General features: G+C 42.7%; 5 protein-coding genes across 5 annotated transcripts; 1 reads left to right on the plus strand and 4 right to left on the minus strand.

The window, feature by feature from the left end:
* Positions 1–395, plus strand: CGCA056_v011841 (uncharacterized protein; the record flags this gene model as incomplete). The annotated part of the gene is made up of 2 exons (XM_037327085.1): positions 1–245; positions 302–395. The coding sequence occupies 2 exons, from the start codon at positions 1–3 to the stop codon at positions 393–395; spliced, it is 339 nt and encodes a 112-aa protein (XP_037174469.1).
* A 1,469-nt stretch (positions 396–1,864) lies between these two features.
* Positions 1,865–3,160, minus strand: aurS-0 (Aurofusarin biosynthesis cluster protein S; the record flags this gene model as incomplete). Its single annotated transcript, XM_037327086.1, has 2 exons — positions 1,865–2,476; positions 2,531–3,160. 2 exons carry the CDS (start codon positions 3,158–3,160, stop codon positions 1,865–1,867), a joined length of 1,242 nt encoding a protein of 413 aa, XP_037174471.1.
* Positions 3,161–3,857: 697 nt separating this feature from the next.
* CGCA056_v011843 (uncharacterized protein) lies at positions 3,858–5,633 on the minus strand (the record flags this gene model as incomplete). The annotated part of the gene is made up of 2 exons (XM_037327087.1): positions 3,858–5,309; positions 5,373–5,633. 2 exons carry the CDS (start codon positions 5,631–5,633, stop codon positions 3,858–3,860), a joined length of 1,713 nt encoding a protein of 570 aa, XP_037174470.1.
* A 1,137-nt stretch (positions 5,634–6,770) lies between these two features.
* PAL1 lies at positions 6,771–8,260 on the minus strand (the record flags this gene model as incomplete). The annotated part of the gene is made up of 3 exons (XM_037327088.1): positions 6,771–7,606; positions 7,767–8,100; positions 8,207–8,260. The coding sequence occupies 3 exons, from the start codon at positions 8,258–8,260 to the stop codon at positions 6,771–6,773; spliced, it is 1,224 nt and encodes a 407-aa protein (XP_037174472.1).
* Positions 8,261–23,762: 15,502 nt separating this feature from the next.
* CGCA056_v011845 (putative oxidoreductase) lies at positions 23,763–24,732 on the minus strand (the record flags this gene model as incomplete). The annotated part of the gene is made up of 4 exons (XM_037327089.1): positions 23,763–23,830; positions 23,899–23,994; positions 24,058–24,442; positions 24,502–24,732. 4 exons carry the CDS (start codon positions 24,730–24,732, stop codon positions 23,763–23,765), a joined length of 780 nt encoding a protein of 259 aa, XP_037173843.1.
* Between the last annotated feature and the right edge of the window lie 502 nt (positions 24,733–25,234).

Below are 25,234 nucleotides of genomic sequence, written 5' to 3' on the forward strand. Positions count from 1 at the left end.
ATGCCACCCCGCATGCTCGCGGCTATCTTTCGCGGCACCACAGACAAGCAAAAGGGGGGCAAGCGGAGCTCCGATCGTACGTCGACGGCTCTTTGGCAGCCCAAGATCAAGCCCAAGATCAAGCCCAAGGAAGACAAACAAGATGGTCTTCATCTTGCATGTCCATACACCAAGTGCGACGATGCTACGCAAGAGCAGTTATTCAGGTGTCGCGCTAAGGCCTTTCCTGATACTCACAGACTCAAGTAAGCTGCTATCAGTGCATAGTAGCACATTTCTTCTGACTAAAGTCATCAGGCAGCATTTATATAGCGTCCATCGCCAAAAACCACACTGCACACGCTGCGGCGAAATCTTTGCCTCAAAGGTCGGCTTGGAAGCCCACTCTCGCTTGATAGAAGGATGCAACCTTTCCCAAAAGATTTGTATTGAAGGCTTTAATTCAACCCAGGAAGAACAATTGAGGAGCAAAAAACGACAGCCCAATTTGAGGACAGAAGAGGACAAGTGGCGGAATATCTTCCGAATTTTGTTCCCAGATTGTAGAAACATCCCGGATCCCCGTCAGTCTTGATCCTCCTTCCCAAGCGATGAAATCTTCGTGGCTGAATTCTGGAATAAGACTGACTGCTTTTAGACTACCATACTACTTCAGGCAGATCCATAAACCTGAAAGATGTCGAAAGTATCTTTGCCGATACTGTCCCCCGCGAGCTGGAAGAGCGTTTATTCTCGAAACTAGAAGCTATCAGCGGGAGTTTAGATGATGATCAACGCCGAGAGGTCAAAAGCATTTTCAAAGACTTCACAAGCGAAAGAGTACGCCAGATCACAGAAAAGACAGGCTCGACCAGTAGGGACGAAATGGACACAGCAGAAACTATTGAAAGAGATGGCCAAAACTCAGGTTGCCTGCCTACCGACGTAGATTCACAAGAAGAATCTCCCGAAGACACAACGATCGGCCAAACCACCTCCACTGAGTCTGTGGGCTACGTTCCACTGGGTTTGGAGCGAAATCCAGTGCACACAGACGTTCCATCTCAGGTAAGGCCGTCCGGTGTGCTCTCTGAATCCGAGAATGATACATTGGAGAGAACGTGGGCGGCGTGCAACGAAGATATGGTTGAAGTTTCGAGCTATGGCTCGGCGATGCATGATGGCCTTGACAGGTTTGTCGAGGCGTTGCATACATCCGACAGCGACGTACCGAACACCTCGTCTGATTGCAACTTGACGGACGTCCTTCGGCTTACGTTCGACGATGATCATTTTGCACAAGGCCCGGCCGGAGGGCTTTCTTCGGGGCAAGGGCTTTGGGGCGATTCTTTCGCTAATTAAGTTGCATATCCGGAGGTTCTAAGCAGTTTGTAACTAGGCTAGCCGGAGTAACCATGATCTATGGAAACGGAAGGTTCATCCTACTTACTGACTTAATGTTGTCAATAATAATTTTATATCTGGTGGTACTGCTGTTTGTTCCTCTGTCTCTGCTGGTCTTGCGATCAGTCCTGCCCTTGATTTCGGACACACAAGCTCTGTACCAAAACCACATTCAAGTGTATACTGAACATGCCTTGTGGTAAACTTTCGCTATTATAAAGGCACTTTACATGATTCGAAGCTAATGGACTGGGCACCGACCGAGGTGCTTTTACTGTTTTTTCCTCTAATGTGAAACTCCCTGGGATGGCTCGAGTCTTTCTCAACATTGAGGCACTCCACAATCATAGTTTGCAGAAAAAAGGCACCTCAGACAATGGCGGCATCTTGTCTAAACTGACGAAGAACCCAGCTCACAAAAACAACCTCGATACGAGACATACTAAACCAAGTAACTGGTTACCCATCTCTTGATATCAGCCTACAATTCAACACTTTCAAACCCTCCACTTGTCTTTACCCAAGGGTCAAGGCGCCTCTTCAACGCTTCAACATCCAGCATGCCGCTCTTTCCAACACCATCAGCCGTCGTCGATGGAATCAACACCTCATCGAGCACATGCACAACACCATCCCTAGCAGGCAAGTCCCTCACCGAAACTTGTTTCCCATCCACCTTCATCACCCGCCGGCCCTCTATCCCGTGAACATGAACAGAGACACCGGCCCCCAGCAAAGTCTCATACCTCCCCGGCCGAGACTCCCTGGTGTGATCAACCCTCACGTCCGTGTACAGGATCTTGTCCACGATGATGTGATACCTCACCAAAGCCCTAAAATACCCTGCTCCCCCCTCCCCAAACAAAAAGCTCTTGACTTCAACACCAAACTTATCCCAAGCCTCATCCGACGGTGCAAACACAGTCACACCCCTCGGACCCTCCAAACCCGCCTCCTCGCCAACGCCCGTCTCCTTCAGCGCCCTCGAAAACACACCCAGCCGCTCCGGTAACACATCAATAAGTCGATCGAACCTCGGTGGCGGGATAAGCACATCATCAACAAAGTGCACAACCCCATTCTTCGCCCGCCTCTACCACCCCATCAGCCTCACGTCATCACAGACATCACACAGAAAAGCACTTACAGATTCACCCCCCAAAAGCCGGCTATAAAAGTTCAGCACGACATCCTCCCCACCACCGCCTACCCTCAGCCTCAGCCTCTGCCGGCGCCCCGTCCCGCGCTCCTCCAACACCGTCGGCACGGTCTGCATCCCCCGAAGGGCATCCACGGAGTACACCCCCTCGAGAACGTGATACTCCACCATCTCACGCACCAGCGCCTCGTCGCTCTGATACATATCCAGCTTCCGGAACGCCTCGTCGGTGGGCACGAAGACCGTGAACTGCCCCTCGGCACCGGCAAGCCTCGACCGAAGGGCCTCTTGTCCGCGTAGCAGCGCCGCGAACCGTTCGTGCCCGCTCTCCTGAATTATTTGGTAGACACTCTCCGCGAGGTCTTTTTCCGGCGCCGATTCGTAGCGGTAGATTTGCGCTCCGGCCTCGACGTCGTTAGTGGAGCTCGTGCCAGACCATGTAAGTCTCCTCGCCGCCGCGCCAAGAACCCGTCCGAACGAAGATACAACCCCGTTGGCGTCCAGAACAGAAGTCCATGTGGAAGCACTCGTGGTCCCTTCCGCAGCGGCAGAAGCCTCAGGCAAAGAAACAGCCGAAACCACAGCCGCCAGCGGCACCAGCGCCCCAGCAATCCTCATCTCTGCGTTCTCTTCTCCGCTATCCGGGATATCGTCGTCGTTATTGTTACCGTTGCTTAAAGGCAAAGACGAAGACCGAACACGCCCAATCAGCACCTCAGACAAATTCCTGCGCAGCGTTGTCGAAGGCTCAAAGCAGACACGCACCCTTCGCCCCATGGAGAAGGAAGAAATCCAACGTCGCTTATATATGTATACATATACACACAGTCTCTCTCAGCACGAAAGACGATTTCGTAACAGAATCGAACAACAGGAGCCTTGAGACAAAGAACCCACTCGGTTTTCTACAAAAAGAATAATCCAATGGGTTCTGGGGTTTGCGGGCTGCCGGAGCGCCGCCCGCCGCCTCTTCCCGGTCGAGCGTGGCCATCCGGGTCCGCAGAGCCCCCGCGAGCCAACACACACGTCGCAACGCGGCTTTGTGAGCGGCTCCGTTTCCCATTATAACGCAGAGTAAAAGTGCTTATAGATTGCACTGTATGTGGTAAGAGTCATTTTTCTGCATAGTGGGTTGGGACAACAAGGTTGCTAGCTAGGCTGTCAGATGCTGGTAGATGAAGAAAAACAGTGACGCAGCCAAGCCTGCGTTTGATCCACATGCAAGCTTTCTTCATGACTCCCGTCAAGCCCGTGACTGTCAAGCGTGAAATTCCTGTAAACCAGGGGCGCATCAACGTCAGATACCCGTGCTACCTCACACCCGCGGGCCGCCAAAGCCGCCCACGACCCTAACATCTCCGACATTCTTCGGCCTCCCCTCCGCGCCCTCAAACGCATCCACGACCCTGCCCGCCCTGACGTCCACGGCCGTCCACCGCTGCTCCCTGCACCTTCTCCCCCCGGGCGCGGCCCCTTCCTCCCAGACGCCCAGCTCGTCGAGCAGGACCTCGACGACCCACGTATACCGCACGCCACCGCCGCCGCCGTCGCCCTGGTCAGGCGGCGCGTACAGCCTCTCCGCATCCTCCCTCGTGCGCGGCACCTTGGTGCACAGCAGGTGGAGGTCGAGAAGCTGCGCGAAGACGAGGCCGAAGGTGGGCTTGTTCCGCCGCGCGGCCGCGTGGCCGGCGTAGCCTGGTATGTCCAGCTGGGGCGGGTTGAAGACGGACCGCAGCGTCGCGGCGAGAGGCTTGCTGCTGCTGCTGCTGCTTCTTTCGTCTGGTGGTGGTGGTGCTTCGGAGGGGGGCATCGGCGGTGGCTCCGTCAGCGTCTTGCTCTTTGAGGAGCTGGTGCTGCTGAGGAGCATGATGAGCGGGCTGCTGGAGAGGCTGCGTGAGAGGTAGCGTAGGAAGGCAGATAGGGACTGTAGCCCGTCGTGGGCCGATGCCCTGTCGCGTCCGGTGAAGAGGGCCGTCATGAGGGTGGAAAAGTGCGTGATGAGGATTATGTCCGGGGGCGCGGGGGGTTCGGGTTCGGTTTCCCTTCTTGGGCTGCTGCTTCTTCTGTCTTGGTCCTCGACTGGCGGCTCTCGAGGAGTTGAGGGCTTCTCTTCCTGTTTCGCGTCGGGGTCATCGTGGGAGTCGGACTCCTCTTTATCTTCAGGGACAACGGCAGGGTCGGGTGTAGCTAGCATCGAAGCCATTGACGATGGCGGCGGCGACAGATCCGACAGCTCTGAAGAAGACGGCGCGGGCGCTTCATCGTTCTTGCCCGCGTTGATATCGTTGTCCTTGCCGTCCTCGCCATCGCTGATGTCATCCTCCTCCTCGCTGTCCGCAATCTCCGTCCTCACCGGTCTTCGCTGCGGCGACTTATACGCAGGCTTCAGATCCGGCAAAGTAATCCTCTCGGGCTCCGGTGAAGCGAACTCCTCCTCCTGCCCTTGCGACGCAAGCAGCACCTCCGGTTCCGGCACCAATGGGGCCTCAGAAACTGGACTCCCCGGCGGAATGTCCAGATCGCCAAGCACCTCCCATAAACCCTCCAAATCGAACACCCTCGTGATCGACACGCGCTCCAGACAGGAAACAAGCCTGCCCCTCACCTCCGCCCCCGTAACGCCGCGGGCCGCGAGCTCCGCCTTGACCGCATCCCTCAGCGCCGGCAAGATCGCAGCGGGCGGCTGTGCCGTGACGACCATCGCCCTGCTCGGATCAGCCTCGCCCTCGCTCCCGCAGAGCTCCGTCGCCACCGCCTGCAGCGAAATCTTTTCAATCGCCTCGAGTCAGCCCCCAAAAAAACCACTGACAACATGTGCAGAGAAACTCACCATCAACCCCATCTGCTCGCTCTCAGAACTAACCCCAACCACGCTCCCGCGCTCCAGCCCTCCTCCCATGAGCACATACTCATCCACCTCGCGACACCCGACCCTCACCGGCCCTCTCTTCTTCAGCGCGTCCCGCCGCTTCGTCTCCCGCCGCAGCAACACGTCCGCCGAGACCGGTTCAATCGGGAAATGCGAGCTCGCCTGCGATGGTATCATCATCATCCCACCGCCAGCGTCCGCAGCATCCTCGTCGCCGTCCATGGTGTGTTGTTATTGGGGGCGTAATGGTACTGTAAGGTACTTTCCCCCGACCCCGCTCAGCACCGCCGCTCAGCTTCGTACCACTGCCGTCTTCGGAGAAAATAAGGAGAAAAATCGTACCGCGTCATTTCCGAATATTGTCTTGTGGCAACCTTTTCCCCCAGCCCGCCAAGCGCGCGATTGCTGCTGAGCTCGATGCAGTGAGGGTGTCACTGGACAGGTCACATGATGGAAGAGCCAAATAAGGTTTCGGGGAAGCTGGGGGCGAGTCCCCCGTCGCCATCTCGATCAGGTCTCGGCGCAGACACTTTGGACAGGCATGTCCAGCCACCCTCAATGACATCATTCCCTTTTCTTGCATGAAATCTGGGCATGGCACACCTCCATCTCCCCTTTGCTGAGATAACAAAGCCCCTTGCAGAGCATCCTTGCATGAATGACAAGTCATGCACATGCACATTAGCCTTCCGTATCAATGGGCTGATCCCTCGTTCCAAAAATATCATGCACACTCGCTCAAATACTGCTGTAGGGATGAACACAATCCGAGGCCAAATAGTCTCAATTTTTTTCAATAAAGGCTAACTCATAACAATCTGCCAACGGACTGTTGGCTGCCTGCTCTATGCTATCCTCTTGTGTAGTATGCCTCTCCTGGGCCCAGAATACTTGTAGCAAAAGAGGCGGAAAGACGGGGGACCTATTCCCCCTTAAAGAAATATGATTATCCACGAAAGGTATCACAATACGCCAGGCGGCTCCTGAAAAAAGGTGCACAGCATTGGTGCACCCTGTCTGCCCTGGCCTTCGTAGTTCTCGTCCCGATGGCTTTCTCCAATATCCACCCAAACCAATTCGAGATCCCACCCAACCACTACTCTTCACTCCTGCGGGTTCCAAAGTGATTGCTGCACAGATACCGTTGTGATCGAGCTCATTATCCAGTGTAGTGTGAAATGCTGCTGTGTCGTCTTTTGTTCAGAAGGGAATCGTGGCTCTTCTGGTTTTATTCGACCCAAGCGCGACTGACTGCTTGTCTGAAAGATAAATGTGGGCTACGCGCTCTTGCTTGCGCGCATCATCGCCTCGACGCTTAGACGCTTTGTTCTTCTCAGCTTCCTAAGGCCTGCGTCTCCACTAGGCGGCAGTTCCAGGGGCCGGAGGAGCCATGGCATCAGAGGCCTGGCGTCTGCGTCCTCCCTTCAGACTCTTGACTCGGGACAGGAAGCCTCCGGACGACTTGCCGGGGGCCTCCTCGGTGGGCGACTTGACGTCAGTAGTGTTACGACGCTCGAGGGCATTGGCAGAGCCTCTACGGGGGACCGGCGGAGGGGTCCCGGGTGACTTGGCGCCGTTGTCAGTACGCTTGACTGAGATGCTCTCAGGCTCCTTGCCGTACTCGGAGAAGAACGGGTTTCGCTCGCTCGTGTACGAGATGCTGGTGGAGGGCCCAGCACTGTCAGGAGACCTACGGGAGTGGTAAGCACCCTCTGGATTCGTCATGCGACCAGCAGGTCCGTACTCGCGAGGCTCCCTCTTCATGCCACGGATACGCTGAGCGATGGACTTGTTGCGCTTCAAGCCGTCGGTCTGGCTCTGCTGAGCCTGCTCTTGCTGGGTGCGCTGGATCGCAGTGCGTGCGGCGGGGGTTCCCTCGAGGAAGGTCGAGGTACCGAGACCCATGCTCTCCTCGCCGTGGAGGATAGAGCTGCGGGCTCGGGGATCGAACACGGCCGGCTCGTTCTTGTGCTGTTGGTAGGGATCTCTGGCTCCAGCGGAGGCAAAGTCAGCAGACGCGTCGCCGTCATTGTTACCCATGAAAGTGGCGTGGTCGGGACGCTTGTTGAGGGGTCCGGCTCCGCCCAAGGACATGTTCAGCGAGTCCTTGGCGAAAGCCTGCATCGGGGCGCGGCGGCTGCCCTTTCGGTTGCGGTGGGGGTTTGCGGCGTCGAATGGGCCATCGTGGTGGAACACTGAAGTCGTTAGTATCGAGACAACGATCCAAGAGGTTCTGACCTACATCCGGTGCCGTAGATGCTAGTGGCGTCCAATTGATCAATCACATCAATCCGGCGGCTGGGCTTCTTAGGGTGTCCTTCTCCTTTCCTTCGCGTGCGCGGCGCTCCCTCTCACGACGTCTGGCCTCCTTAGCCTTCTTTTCTTCGTCGGTAAGCGGCTTTTCGATGTCAATCAGGAGCGAAGAATCCGAGTTCCGGCGAGGGCGGCGCTCCTGAGGTCGTCGCTGCGGGGAGCCTGGAGGCCCAGAAGGTCGGGGCGGGCCGCCACTAACGCTGCCGTTGCCTTGCATTCTGCGCTGTCTCATCGCCTCCTCTTGGGATCTCGAGGGACGGTGGCCGGGAGGCGGGGGACCACGGCGACCGGGGCCAGGAGGACCAGGCGGGCGGTTTGCGGGAGGTCTGCTCCCTTCGGGGCGTGAAGACTTCTTATCGTCGATGTTAAGGCCGTCCTGTGATGAAGATTGTCAGTCAACTCTGCGACGGTCGCAATCGCAGCGACCGGTAAAAGCGTGTTCAGATTGAACAGTGCCCGAGTCGTGCAGGTTGGGCACTTACGAAAAGCTCCTCAGCGGTCGGCGAGGGCGCCTTTGGGTCCAGCGTTGGTGCCATTGTGCCTGCTCCGATCAAGTTTGGTTGACTAGACGAATATGATGGATCGAGGAATGGATTTCGCGAGACTGGGCGAGGAGGAGGGTCGTCAAAAGGCGAAGCGGGCGAGGTGGTATTGCTATAGGTGCCGCCGGAGAGGAGTGGGGAGGCGGCGCGGTTGCGAAAGGGGTTGTTGGAGGAGAGATTGAGTGTTAAGCCGGCCGACCTGCTAGGTTGGTGACCTATTCCAAGGAAGTAAAGTCAGTAATAGACAGGAGAGAGACGGCACCGTGCATGCGAATGACGGCGAGGGGGATGGGATATGAAACAAGAGGGCCGTCTACATGACACAGCAGGTTCGACGATTGGGTGGAGCGGGCGTGGTGCTTGCGTTTGCTTGGGCGGCAGTGCAGGCCGTAAAAAGGGCGGCTCTCCTCCCGTTGGACAGGGCAAAAGTCAAAGGGGGAAAAAAACCTGGGAAGATGGTGGCAGACAGGGAAGAAAGGGGTTGTGGTGGGTGGGAGCGGTGCCAGGCGCAAATCAGTGCTTGATGCTTGGCTTACCTGGCTGTGCTGATTGTGCCGTTGACATTTTGGCGGTTGTGAGGTGTGGCACCCGTGCTTTTTGACGGGAGGGATAGATAATGAGGATGGACAGGCGGCGTAGTATTGAACTCAAGGGATCGGCCTTTTTTCGCGGGTAAAAAAAAGGGGAGCTGGCTGAGAGAGCACGAGAGTCGTTGCTAGCAAGCTTGGTTTTCGTTGGCCTAAATGCCCGCTCCTAGCGTCATGCCTCTGCAGGGACGCCAAACAACGGGATTTCGACGGTTCCTCGGCAGGTGTGCAAGCAAGCTGCAGGCCAGAGTGCGGGTGGTGCGGTCGCGGGAGTCGGGAACCGGAGAAGGTCGACCTGGGCAGTTGGGGATCAGGGCGTGGGCCTTCGGAGCGAGCTACCGCTTGGAAGGGGGAACAATCCGAAAAGGAAAGAAGAAAAGAAGGATGAAAAAAGGGGTGCGCGGTGACGACCGAAGGTAACGTCGAAGAGCCCAATGACAATTGAATATCGTATGTAGTGTAATGCAACTGATGCCGGCGTGCTGATTCTGGACGGTGGATGGATGGATGGATGGATGGTTTGTTCAGGGCCCCTTTGGTTCGGAGGGGGGCTGATGGATTATCGGATGGATTATCGGATTCAGGGGGAGATTGCTGGTATGCTGGTTAGCGACTGTATTAGCTAGGAATTTGGGTGGTAGGGCGGTGGATCTGGGGATCCATCCACGAGCGAGGTTGAAGGGGTTTGGCTGCTTGGGGCGGAATTGGGGGTTTATTTTTTTGGGGGATCGCAAAGGATGGGTGACGCCGTGAATGGGTGAACTGGCAACCACACCACGAGGTGCCATGCCGGTGGGCCAGAAAAGGAAGTGCAAGCTCACCTTCTTTTGCTCGTCCCTCTGGCTTGCTTTTTCTGTTTTCCTTATCCGGGACGCTGTAACACGTCTTTTTGGTGGAGCGAATCGGGCGGCTTAATATGCTGGCGATCCACGCTGGGGAGGCTGGCGATCGAAAAATCCAGATCTCACAGAAGACTGCCAAGCGCAGATTTCGCGTGCCTGTGTTTGTATGCTGCGCTGCCGTGCCGTCGACTGACGGTCGTGTGTGCGTGTGACGGTGACCTGCTCGGTGCGCCTGCAACACGGACCCGGATCGACCCAACTTCTTGGTGCCTGCGGTAAGTTCAAGTCGGACGAAGGACCCAACGGGGTTGCGTCGTGAGAAAACAAGGCGGCCGTGCTGCCAACTCTGTCTCGGTGCCGTTGACTGGGATGGGCTGGCGTCTCGCCTCGGAGATGGCCCGTTGGAGCCGTTTGTCTTTTTTTATCTCGACCCTTCTTGAAGCTGCGAGGGAAACCGCCGGGGTAAATGCGCGTTGTCGGCTACGATGCGGTAATGTTTCTGCTGCGTGGTTCCTGTTCGGTAATAGAGTGGGAAATGGTGTTTATGTGGTTGTGTGGTTGTGTGGATGTATATCGGTGTCGCTATTGCCGGTTCGCTTCTCGAGGGAATGCGGGCGTCGGTATGTGCTGGAACGGGGTATTTGATGCGGCGTGGAGGAGGATTGTGGCAGAGGTTGAAGATGGTGAGAGAAGATTCGCGAGTGAGCGAAAGAGTGGCGTCGCGGCGGCAGGCGAGAAACGAAAGAAGTGAAGTTTCGAGCCGGGGCGGAGAGAGCAAGGCAAGGTAGGAACTCGCGTGTCCCTGGTGCGAGTAGTTGTTGTTGCGAAGTAACAGAGGCAGGCGGTGGAAGGAAAAGCTTGGGGTACCTTGAGGTGATGGAGGGTACAGGACAGGAATCTTGTGAGGCAGGAAAGAGCCAACGAGGCAAGAGTTGAGGAAGGAAGAAGAGGAAAGGGTAAATGAGGGACAGAGCAAACAAACAGCTGAGCTGAGAGTAAGGTAAGGAAGGTAAGGTACGGCAAGTGAGGTTTAAGCGGGGAAGCAGAAACAGGCAAGAGCAATGATTTATTAGAATTAGGTTAGTTTATTCAGGACAGCGGCTGAAATACGGATGCAAGTGCAGAGGCAAGTGCAGCCCAGGCCCGGTCCTGCCAAAGACGTCCAGTCTCCAGTGTGGTGAGGGTGAGGGTGAGCCTTGAGGGAAGGAAGGAAAGAAGCAATGGATGGAAAGGACGACTTCTACCGCACCTTCCTCACTTCCGATCCCCGCGCATTCCACCCGCCCCGATCACCTTCCTTCCACTCATCAGACTGGACTTCTCTCCTCTCACCTCACCCTATGACCCTCACGCCCTCCTCCCCTCAGCCCGGGTTTGTGGCTGCATCGTGGGCGCTGGACGGTGGGCGGTGGGTGAGCGGGCACGGCATGGTCTGTCACTGCTTTCCTTTGTCTTTGACAGAAACGGTACTTCCGCCTCCTTCCACTTTTGTTTTCTTCTCTCGAGTACCTAACCTTGGTCTACTTGCCTCACCTGTCCTGCCTTGCCTACCGGCTTTCGGCTTCATGCCCGGGCGTTTCTTGGAGAACAATAACAACATCGTCACGATCGAAAACCCTCTGAGGTCCCTCGTCGCCGCAACGCTTAAACCCTCGACTCCGTCCCGCGTCTGGGTCTGTCTGACATTGCACCACAACGATTGGGCTCGAGCTCCAAGGCCTGGCCCTCCTCCCACGCGCCCTCCTCAGATTTTAAAATGGATTCACCCAGCTTGTTCAACAAACGATGATCCACCGCTGTTCTGCACCTCTGCTGCTCTACTCTCGAAGCGGCATCGCGGAATGGGGTCCTGGAACACTAGCAACGACCAACGCGGGAGTGATGGTCCTCGGTCGACCGGGGTGCAGACCAGACGTGCCGACGACACACCCCAGGACCCCTAATAATCCTAATTATTCTAAACCCGACCACCGCAACTGCAATTCAACAAATCAACAGCCCGCCACGACGACAGGGGACCGACGTGCCCAGACTCTCTCTCGCCTGCTGCTGCTGCACCTTCGCTTGCGAATGGAGTTCCGCAAAATAAGACGACGGTGACAATTGACAGATGAGGACCGCCTGCTCATCCAGACATGCACCCAGAATTGACCCAGAGAATCAAACACCACGGCCACTACCACCTGCTCATCTCGACCAGGCCCGGACGGATCCTGCCTGCCACACCAGACGAACACCTCACACACCACCAAACGTGCAACTCCCGCCGCCGACGCTGGAGCCATCTGACCGACAATGCACCACATCCACATCCGCCTGCACGCCCACCCAGAACAAATGCTCCCACGAATAGTACTGAGGTACGGATAGAGAGCAGTGCCATGTGCACAGCCGGCTACTACCGACCGGCCCTTCTTTGGGCCACGCTACCTGGACTTGCTTCGGTGTCAGAGGATGAACCTGTGGCATGTACCTGACGTCGCCAGGTCTTACAGAGTCGTTTCTTGGACGAAAAAACACCACCAGCAAAGACCACTCGGTGCTCTCGGTACCTGCCCTGCCCACGTCTGCACGGCTCTCCTCCACCCAGACCCAGCTTTTCCCTCTTTTCTTTTCTTTGATGAAATGGCACACATACGTAACAACACAATCTCGTCCCGAACAACCCGTCCGTCTTCGATCGGGTCGTTGAGCTGGTGACACCACGGCTGCACTGCGCTGCACTCGATCAAGATGAAGGATGGAGCTGTTTGCCCGCCCCGGTCCATGTTCCCTTACCTCCCATCTGGACATGACGAAAATCACAGAGTCACACAGGGACCTGGTTCGCCGCCCGCCTTCTCGACTTTGCTGGACGCAACCTCGTGTAGGCCCCCTGGTCGTCCACCTTACGCTAAGGAAGCATGGGGTGCAGCACCGTGGACGTCAGACCAGCCGATGCACCTCCTCCAACTGCTCCAAATGACCCAATGCCTTCAATTTCGCACCAGCCTCGGTTTGCCTCGACTGCACCAACAACAGCCAGCCCTGTTCTTACCGCTATTGTATCGTATACCGCAGACTAGCTGCAGCTTCCGAGGTCTGTGTCTGCATAGCTCTTTCTGTCACCTCAAGCACGAAAGAGCCCGTCGTTTCCTGCTGACGCGTGACGCTCCCAGGAATCTCGAGCCGTTCGCTCCCCCACAAGGCCCGGCCATCTCGGTGGCGTCCAATAGTCACTCTTCATCGGACATTTCACTTTGTCTTTTCGATCCCAGCTCCCACCCGAGCGCAAACAACCAGTCACTTCATCATCAGTGCGTCAAACCTAAGAGATTTGGGCAGAGAACAGACCCGCTTTGTTTGACTACGGTGGGAATACAGATACGCATCCGCTATATGTATGTCGTTATCTGCGGGATCAAGATCGACCCGCGACTCACTCAGCAACCGCGCATGTTGACTTGCCGATTTCCTTTGCCAAGCCGAACTCCGAACAGGGAAGTTAGGATACAACACGCAGCCAGCTGGCAACCTCCGGGGAGGGAGACGGCGGACGCCCTCCAAGCCCTCCCATCTCAGCCTCCCGTCTCTCCTCACATGCCAACGGGCTTGGCAGTGCAACGAACAACGCGCAAGCGGTCACCAAAAGATGCTGGCAGGCAACACGGCGGCTTATTGAGTCCAGGCCAAGTACCCAACAGCACTTGTGTGAGGGTAGCCCACGGGGCACTACTTGTGGCTACCTCACGCCCCTATTGTACCTAGACTTGCACTTAACTAATATTTCTATACTCACACCACGCACTGCTTATAGTTAGTAGCATAACCTTAAAATCCAGTAGCTAGATCTCACCACTCTATGAATTTGAGGCTATCGTAATAATCATTTATAATAACAATATTTTTATTTAATTTTATTTTCTATTACTAATACTTAGATTTACTATTATAGTGAAAACTATATTTTAAAGTTATATTTCTAATTTATATAGATTACTAATAGATTATAATTATTTACGCCTACTTATTTTTATTTTTATTAATTTTTAATTAATTAGATATAAACTTTATTTTTACTCTAACTATATTTATATAAATTAAAATCTAAAAAATCTAAATTTTTATAACTATAATAATCTCTATTTATAACTATCTTAATATTATAACTTCTTATATTAATTATTAATAACTTATAATATTACTTTTTATAGATATTAATCTATAATATTAAGCTTAAACCCTTTTTAATTTTATAATCACTAATTAACTAATTATTTTTAGATATTATTAATAAGATTAGTTTATTTTTATAGAACATTTTATTATACAAATCTTTAAAAAATTAAACTAAATAACCTATTTTAATAGCTAATATTTAATTAAATAAGTTAAAATAAAGAATTTATTCTATAACCTTTTTAGAACTTTTTATTATTAATTTTAATACTATAATAACTATTATAACTATTTATTTATAATTATTACTGTATTAGTATTGAGTACTATTATTATTCTAATTATAATAATTTTGTTTTTAAATTATTTTTAGATTGAATATCTCTCTTTTATAATTTTAATCTCTATATATTACTATATTTATTACTATTTGTTTTATTATTACTATTTATAGTAATAATATTATTACTAGTTTTAATATTAATCTAAACAATTTAAGCTTTAATAATCTTATTATTATAGTTTTAAGTTATTTAAACCTATTTAGTTTCTATTTCTATAACTTCTACTAGATTAGTTATATTAATTTTAAAAATAAATTAAATAATTATCTCGCTATATTTAATAATAACAATAAATTTCTTTTTTAATTTAATCTTATTAATAAGATAGAACTTATAATTTTAGTTCCTGTTAAGATTAGTTATGCTAACTCTTTTTATTTATTTATTTTCTATAATAAGACTAAATTTTAAAAAATATTATATTATTATAGTTTCAATAATATAAATAGAAATAAATTTAATCTTAATCTATTTATGAACTTTAATCCTCTTATTATAGAAAGTATTATAAACCTCTTTATTAATAGGATATAACGATTTAAAAATAATAATACTACTTATAAATATAAGAACATTAATAATATAGCGAAGTTATTTATAACTACTATTTTCTAACTTAAAACTATAATTTATAATAATATTGATAATAATATAAATATTAATAGTAATAATAATAATTCATTTGGTAATTTAATTTCATATCCTATTAATATTAATATATTTAACTTTATATTTTACAATCTAAAGCGATTTAATATAATCTATAAGAGTAAGAATGTAGTTTATATAGATATTTTTGTTTTATAAAGTGATTTATAGATCTTACTAACTTATAAGGTTTAGATATAATTTATAATATCTAAACGTAATATTTTTAAGGTTTTATACTTATTAAGTATTTATAAATACTTAGTAATATTAAGTAATCTCTGTTTTATAATACTAATATTACTATAATTAATGATAAGATTTTTAAGCGATTTAAACCTTATTATAATAATATAATATAATAATAGAAATCTATAACTAAGTTAAGCTTCAGTCTATAAGATATTTATAATAATAAAAATATTTTTTATTTTTATTTAGTTTATAGTTTATAATATTAAGTTCTATAGTATTACTAAAAAAAATTATATTAAAGTAGTATATAAAGCTTTTAATAATATTTAATATTTAATTATCTTACCTCTATTTACTGTTATAATTTTTAAATCTTTTGTTTAAGATATTTATAAGTATAAATCTATAATTTATAATTTAGCTTAAGAATAATACATATTTTCTATAGGTTTTTATAACTTTATATTTTAGTGATATCTATAATAATAAAGCTATATAGGTAAGGCTAATTGGTTTAATTAAAAGAACTAATTTAGTTTAACTTCTAATTATAACTAATAATAAGCAGTTAATAAGCCTTTTTAACTTACTAATTACTATTAGAATCCTTTAAATTAATTTTAGTAATATAATAGCTTTAATAATAGCTATAGTTATAGTTAAAATAGCTGTAATAACTTATGGTAATCTACTAGTTATAATAATTAGAATTAAAATAACTATAATTAAGGTTATAATAATTTTAGTAGAGGTTTACATAGAAATAACTAGTAACATAGTTATTATAGTAATTAGTTTTAGTTTTCTCTTAACTAGTAATTTAATTCTTATTAGCTGAACTAAGCTAATAACTAGCTGTAATAATAATAATTACTTATTTTAAAGAACTACTATTTATTATATAGTATTAATATTATAGTTAGATCTATATTTATATTTTAATTATAGACTATTTAAGCTTATTATAGTAAATCTAGTGATCTTATAGATCAAATTAATTTAGATTAACTTAAATATAATTCTAAATATATTAGCTATTATTTTCTATCTATGGTAGAAGATTATAATAACATTTTATTATATTATAACTATAATAATACTAATTACTATATAAATATAAATGAAGAATAGTTTATACCTTTAGATTAGCTTAAAGATATCTAAAATGCTTATTATCTTATAATAATTATTAATATCTTTTTTGTAAAATACTATAATTATTCTAAAGTTTTTTCTAATGAAAATAAGTTATATAACTACTTTTAAGATTTTTATAATATGATTAGATTATAAACCTTATATAGTAATAATTTCTACTAACTATTAATATTTTATAATAAATCTCTATAGTAATTTAGAATTTACTAATAATACCTATAGTAAAATAAACTTTATACTCTATATTTATTAAGATTAAATAATTGATTTTATAAATTTTAGCTATTTTTGTTACTACTAATAATAAATTTTTAATTATTATTAGATTATTTATTAATACTTTAAGTTAGATTAATATGAGTTTTAGTTTTAGATCTTAAACCTATTTATAATATTAGATTATACTTAATATCTATAAACTAAATGAAAATTAATATCTATCATAATATTAGTTATTTTCTATTATTAATTAATAGAATATTTCTATTTAAGTAGTATTTATATCTAGAGATTAAAACTTAAGCTATATTGATTGTTATTTATAGTCCTAATACTAACTAATATTATATAGATTAATATATTATTATTGATTTTAACTTTAGAAGTATTATATTTCTTTAAAATACCTTTATAATTATAACTTTTATTTATGAAATGTTTATTATTAATAACTTATAAACTAAGATTTCTTTTAATACAGATTATTTAGAACCAGAGAAATTTAATATTCTAAATTTTATTAATTATATTATTATTATATCCTATAAAGTTAAGATCTTAAGAGCTATATTATATAATAATACTTATTATAATATAAAGGTTATAATATTATATTATATAACAATCTTTATTAGATTATATAATAAGATTTAAATTTATTATTATATTAATGATAATTCTCAAGATCTTTTATTCAAACTAATTAAAAACTTTAATATTAGTATTTTTATACTCTTTATATATACAACTATAACTAAGATTATAGTTTATAATAACTATAGCCTCTCTTAATATATCTTTAAAGATACCTTTTTTAGCTATTTTATTTTAATTAATCTTTTAGCTTAAGCTTATTTAGTTTATATTAATAAAAATAGCGAAATATTAAAGCGTATAATCTAATTATTTAATAATTATAATGAGAAATATCTAATTAAGTAGTATAAAATAATAAATATATATTCTACTGATATTTATATCTATAATAATAATAACTTTAATAATACTTAATAAATTATAGAATTACTTATAGAGTTTAAAGATATCTTTTATAATATAGGTTTTATTAATATTTCAAAGGATAAGTAACTTTAAGTTTATTTTAAATCTAATTAGTAATAAAACCTCTTTAAGAAATATAAAATTTATTATGTTAGTTCTAATAAATATAATATTATCTATAAAATTATTAATAAGCTTTTAGACAGTAATAAGGATTTTTATATTAAAACTTAGGTCTTTTTTATATTTTTAGTTTTTATTATTTAGTGAGAATAAATTATAGAATAGATTAAGAAGTTATAGAAAGCTACTAAAATTAAGAAAACTACTATAATACGTCCTAATAATATATTTAAACCTAACGATAAACCTAGTTATTAAGGTAGAATAGTTATTAATATCTATATTTTGAATAAGATTATTCTTTTTAATATTTACTTCATAAAGTTTTAAAACTATATAACTATAAAGTATACTAATATAACTTATATTATAAGTTTTAATACTATTACTTTTTATTATTAATAGCAATTATACCTCTAATTTTGTTAGGTTTTTATTATTATAACTACTAAAAGATAATATAACATGGTTCATCAGTCAGCCGGCGGGACCAGTCAGCCAGACGCTTTTTTCCCATATACATAACAACATCTAGTATTTCTCAACCATAACGCATTAAATCAACTATTAGTTATTGCTATCAGAATCTCCTGAGGGTTCAACATCTTTGGAACAGGTTTGCGCGTTATGCCCAGTCTCACCATACATACTACAGCGTCTCCAAGCTGGCTGGGCTCTCTTTGATAGACCCCCCTCGTCATCCTCTTGAGGTGCTAGACGTTTCCATTTTTATTTCCCTTCAAGCAAAACCTGAGATTCCTCTATACTAAGTGCCCCTGTAAGCTGGACCTGCATTCTTTTAGCCCTCTAGTGCTTAGTAAGGGCTATATTTACATCCTCAAAGGTATAAAGCTGATCAGTCAAAATAGTGATTAAGTGTGCTATTACCTGCACACCCTTTAATAATTACTTAACTGCAGTGATAATTAGTGTTAATAAGCTTCTTTAATAAGTAGAGATATAACTTTTAATAAAGTTAGACTGTCAGATAGTTTGTTATAGGTTAGAGAGCGTTTGTAGCTACTAAGGTGGAGGTGTTAAAAGGTTAGCTATAGGAGGTGTAGGCATCTGTAAATATATATTAAGCTTTTTGATAATATGGTCTAGGTCCTATGGTGAAATTCCAGCGCCTTAGAAAGCAGACCTGATGTTTTCCTTATTAAAAACCTTATTATAGGCTTAGTGGAAGGCAATAAAGAACTCAGACTTAGTGATATGATTTATAGAGGCTCTGATAAATTAGTTTATTTCATCACTATATATGCGTTTCAAAGGTGAATAAAGGGTAATATCTAATAGCTGTAGTAGATATAATGAATATATAGGCATATTGATAGTTATAATATTATTCTGCTTATAGTAATTATTGAATTCAGCTGATAAATAGCTTTTGTAGCTATTAATAATAAGAATCTAGTAGGCGCCCTCTGTTTAGTTCTTAATATATTTATTAAAGTGTTTAATCCAGTTAAGGCCTACCTGATTGTCCGTCTATCTATTAGCTATAGGTTTGATCACCTAGTTGCCTAAAAAACCTAATTCTATAGTCTAACTAGTAAGGTGATATACACCCTTAACGATTATAAACAGAGGGATACACCACCCACCCAAATTGATATATTTAATAACTATAGCCTATTGATAGTTACTAGGCTGGACAGACTTTGCTTTGCTGCATTAATCAGCATATATAACCACTATTAACGCAGTAATCATGCCTATCATAAAGCTAGTTTCATTAAAATCATATAGGTCCCCCTCTTAGATGCTATACTTAGCTATCATATTGCGTAATAGCGCAAACCACTTTGATATAACCTTAGGATCTTCTTAAAAAGCCCTTTAATAATTATATAGATAATTAAACTTGGTTTTCAGAGCAGGCTGTAAGTCTATAAACTGCCTAGCCTATCGTTTACTAACAGGCTTGCTATTACAGGCTCACAGCAGGAGATTAGCTATATCTTCCACACTGCTGAGGTGGAAAGGAAATCCTCTAGAATCCTATTTAATAATGTATTAGAGAAGTGTTTTCTCTTCGATTAGATTAAGTTTATATCGTTAGGGTTAAGCTTATTCGCATCGCGGTCAGTTATTCATTCTATCGGCTAAGGTGCTCTTTAGGATACTGTAGGTCTTTGCAGCATGCGAAATGCTTAAGTTATTACCTGCAGCGCATGTTGATTAGATCGCTTTAATCGTGAGAATGACTTTGTCTTCTTAGGTGTAGATTAGCATTATGGTTGTTGAGATTTCACGCGTCAAAGGTTTAAGTGATTTGGACGTAAGAGTGTTTAGAAAAAAACGTCCGGCTGACTGGTCCGGCCGGCCGACTGATAAACCATGTTATATTTAATTGCTTTATTATAGGTTATTATAACTATAATAGCTATATTTAGTAATAGATTAACTACCTATTTAAATGTACTACTAGTGATATTTATTATAATAATATAATTATTATATCTAATAGTATTAATATTTCTTTTTTCATTTACGCTAGGTTTTTATATTTTTCCATCTAAAGAATATCTCTATTAGCTTATTTAAATCTTATGCTAGTTTCCTCTCTATAATAATTTTTAGAAAACTAATTAATTTTTTTTAGTTTAACTATATTTACTAAAATGCTTAATACGCTCTATGAGCTTAACTTCCCTAAGATTTTTAAGTTATTAGAATATTTTCTAAATATAACAAGCTTTATATATTATAATATTATATAATATATAAACATTATTAGTCTACTAAAATAATATAAAACTATACTACTTAGAACTTATTACTATATTAATAAAATAATTAATAAAAAGATTAAAAATAAAAGATTAAAACCTATTTATAAATAATAAGCTAAAATAATGAATATCTTATTACTAACCTTTAAAAAGCTTAGTATACTTAATTAGATTAAAACTAAACTTACATAATATATAATATTTACTTATTACTTATTTAAATACATCTTTTGTATTAATTTTAATATTTATATTAATAGTATTAGCGTTTTAGTTTATTATATTAAAGATGACTTATTAGATAAAATTATATAAGTTATTAATAACTCATAAGAATATAAAGTTCTATAATATCTACTTAAAACTTTAATTTAACTTATTACCTATTTTTCCTAACTACTAAATTCTATAGAGAAGTAATACTAATTAATTAAGCTTAAGATCTTCAGGTATATTTAGACTTTTAATAAGACCTATTAATAGATTAATATAATAAAAGTCTTCTTAGTTATAATATTAATTAATTATAAATTTATTATTAATCTCTCTAAATAAGTAGATATTATTAATATAACTATTTATATTAATATTAATAAAAAGCTTATTTACGCTATAAAGTATATCTCATAATTTAATCTCTAATTTATTTATAAAGCTAATAAAGACTATGTTATTTTAAATAGTCTTAATAGATTATCTATCATAGAAGCTATATACTAATAAGATTTAGCTATAACTAATAATAAAACTGCTAGTATTTTTAATAATCTATCTAATAATTATAATAAATACTTAGCGTTCTATAACTATATTACTCTATTTTTAATATATTTCTTTGTAGAACTATAAGTTATTAAAATCCTCTTTAAGTTTATAATAATACGAAGCTTAAAAATAATATAGTAATTCTCTTTTTTAAGTAGTATTATAGTTTATTATAAAAAGTCTCCCCTAATAATATAGATTAATTAGTGATCTTTAGATCTTATATAATTATTGTTTTTGTATTTATTTATAATAGATTATATTATAGTTATATTAAACTATTAGAGTTTGTTTTTTATTATTATATTTATAATAGCTTTAATAAACTTTATAAATATTTTATTATCTATTCTACTTATTACATATTTTAAACTTAGTGCTATATTACTTATAGTAACCTCTAGTTAATCCTTCTCTTTTTTTACTTTTATTTTATAATCTTTAATAACTTTCTCTTTATATTACTAATAATTATTAATAGCTATGACTATATATTAGTTATAGTTAATAAGTTTCCTAAAGAAATAATCTTAAAACTTCATAAGATAATTTACACTATATAGAATTAAACTTAGCGTTTTTTTAACTAATTAATAAAAAGTAATTAAGAGGTACTAAAAACAATCTTAAATAATTATAATTCTAAGTTTTTATTATAGATATAGAATATTATATAGAAAGGTTTTAAAACTAGCTTAATGTATAGTATTATTTATTATTTCTAAGCTAATAGCTAAACTAAATAATTTATCTAATAAATCAAATCTATACTCTAATATTATATTAATATTATAGCCAATTCTACAGATTAGATTTATAATATTTTCTAATTATAATTTAAATATAATAATATAAAATTTGTAACTATATAGAAATCGCTTAATAAAATAATTAAAGGTTTTGTTTATAATAATATAGCTATTATAATTACTAATTAGATGTTATAATTAGTCTAAGTTTTTATAGTTTAATTTAAAATCTATAACATATTTATTATAGCTTTAATATTCATAAAATAGTTCTATAATTAACACTGTAATATTTAGTTTTTTAATATTAATAATAAAGTTTATTTAGAATTATATTATAGCTATATAATGCTTTAAGCTATAACTATTCATTATAAGCTTAAATAATAATTTATTAGTCTTTTTTTAAATTACTAAATATATTAGTTGATCTTTTTATAAATTATAATTTCTATTAAAATAATGTATCTATAATATTATATTAATTAATTACTTTAAATTCATAAAGTTTGATCTATATAAATAATAACTATTTATAATTCCTATTATTTATATAATAGATAAAACTATCTCTATAATTGTTAATAAATATTATATTAAAACTAAAACTCAATAATATTTTATTTTTTATAAAAGCTTTAGTTTTAAATATTATTAATAAATTAATACTATAATAATTACTAATAAAGCTATTTTTAATACTTAGAACTTATACTAAATTGAAAACTATTTTAAATGAAAAATTATAACATTGAAATATAGCTTTTAATAACAATAAATTAATTATAGTCTAAAAATTTTATAACTTTATAGTAATTAGATTTTATAATAGTTTTAGAGGATTTAAGATATCTAAAAAAAGATTAGAAATAACTCTAAAATAGGTTTTATATATTTAATTATAAAATAAGGGCGTTTTACTTTTACTAGCGGTATATTATAAGGGTAGCCTATAGGGCACTACTTATGGCTACCTCACGCCCCTATTATACCTACACTTGCACTTAACCAATACGTCTACACTCACACCACGCACTGCTCACAACTTAGCAACAATAACATACAAAAACAATGCTTCGATGGACCATCTCGTGGCGTCAAGCACCGCGTCCTGTGCTTGGGCTGCCCTTGCAACCTTAATGCTCTGGCGCGCATTCTGACAGCTGTGCCCCGAGCCCCCCTTTTCTTCTTCTTGCTTGAGAGATCGGGGAGCCGCCTTCCGTCGTTGCGGTCCTTCGTGGAGCACCGGCAAACAGCGTCATCCCGGACTCACGTCGCCAATCTGAAACACAAGCGAGCCTTTTATGAAGAAGAGCATTGGAGCAAAATCTGACGATGGAGCATGTTCAATATAAAAGACGATCATGGGGAATTTGATTAATATCTACAGCTGCGGTAGTTGATCCATCGGTAATGAAGTGCATGGGCCAGACAACGCGCCAACCAGCAAAAGCGCGATCTTGCACAGATTGGCAGATTGCACCGCGACTGTGCCTGACGAGGACTCCAGTCGTTGTTGCATTTCTTTTCTTGTCTCCATCGCAGACCATGCGCCCCATCATCAATATCCCCTATTTTTGTGCCATCGCGTGCGCCTGAGTGGCCACAGCACTGGTTGCTGGCCGTGCTCCCCATCCACTCTGATGCGGGGATGCAATCAAGCGAGTCGTTCGTCTCATTTGCGGCGATGGGCAATTGAACCGCCTCAGGCGCCGTCGAACCACTAATGCCCACTAAGCCCGAACCCATCGGCTGCTGAGTACCGAATTACACAAGAAACCTGCTGCTCGCTGTCATGAACACCTATGCTTTCGCGGCCGGGTCCTCCGCGGAACCGAAGAGCCTTGTTCTGCGCAGCCCGACCGAACATCCATGAAGCCTGTCTCAACATGATGGGAAACACCTGGTCCGGAGCATGCGGACAAGATCCAGAGCTTCGGCCTCGTCCGTCTAGAATCTTCCTGCCCTTTACCAAGGCAGATGCAACGGCGTCGAAAGCCCCTTTCCAAGAACCACTTCGGCCGTGCCAATGTCACCTTCGGGAGAGCGCATCAGTCAACATGTCTTGTCCTCTAGGCGGTGCAACCGCGACGTCGGCACTTACCCGGTCCTCTCGGCGCCCAATACTCGCCTGTCTTGGAAATGTCGAGCTTGTCCGTCCAGGCGATGAGACTCTCGGCCGCCTTGTCGGGCGTCACGGCTGGGCACCCGAATATTAGCGATTCACAGTTTGTTGGAAGACATTTCCTGAAAACAAACTTACCACCTCCGTCATCCCAGTACTTATCAAAGCCGACGCCTTTGGTCATCTCGGTCCGCATGAAGCCCGGATGGACGATGCTGACGATGACGCCCTTCTCCTTGAGGTCGAGACTCAGCAACTTGCCGACCATGTTCAATGCAGCCTTGCTCGCATGGTGCGCATAGTTGCCGCCGCCTTCTTTCTCGTGCCTGAGGGTGATGCTTCCAGACTCTGACGACACGAGCACAATCTTGGAGTCTTTCTGCAGCAAGCCGGCATGCACCAGGGCATTGACAATGAAGACGGGTGCTATGGAGCTGGTCGTGTACATGCGTTGTTCTTCGGTCCAGTTCGGGCCCTTTTCGGCGCTGAGGTCTTCGGTCACGAAGTAGCCCGCCGTGATAATCTGCCGGCGTCAATGGTCCGATCGCGCAAAGGTTCGCCGGTATGTAAGGGACGACCTACCACGGCCGACAACGGCTTCGAGCCGCCCAGCAAACTGACCAAGTGGTCACCAACCTTGGAATCCATCAGGTCGACCTCCGGCAGCCACTTGACACTCTCCGGAAATCCCTTTTCCGGGCCAGCCTTAGACCGCGTCGTGCCGTAGACGGTCGTGCCGGACTGCGCGGCATATTGCTTGGTCAGAGAAGCTCCGAGACCCCGAGTGGCCCCAACGACCAGGACCGGAGACATGGTTGCGTGTGGTGGGTTAGCTTTCTGCTTCAGGGCAAAAGCTTTCTGGTTCTATTTCTGTTCACTTTTTCAAACGATGTTGGAATGCGGCACCGTTTAAGATATTAAATTTGAGGGGCTCTAGGGAGATCACTGAGGAATGTGAGGGACGGGGGCTGTAAGACACAACGAAAGCCTCCTCTCAAGTCGTGACGTAGGGATGAGAGCTCCCCCGTTGGCGTGCGGTGCGCGGCGGGGGAGGGGTTGGGCTGTGATGACGCCTTATCGATAAAGCTTGCGTGAGGTGCTGACTGATCGGGGTCGAATCGTGTTAGTCGACCGCGAAATCTTTCGCTTTCCTCGTCTACCTCGCCTTTTGGCCTGCAGTATGGAACCTATTGTGCGAGAGTATCGCACATCGCACTTGACGGAGTCTCACGGGGTCGCATGCGATGATGGGTTGATTGATCGGGGTCGAAGCGCACCTCAACCGAGAGCCCCTCGTTATCCTCGTCTTCCTCGC

Source organism: Colletotrichum aenigma, assembly GCF_013390185.1.
Source record: "Colletotrichum aenigma strain Cg56 chromosome Unknown KSG_Cg56_contig08, whole genome shotgun sequence".
In the NCBI taxonomy this organism is placed as follows: Eukaryota; Fungi; Ascomycota; class Sordariomycetes; order Glomerellales; family Glomerellaceae; genus Colletotrichum; species Colletotrichum aenigma.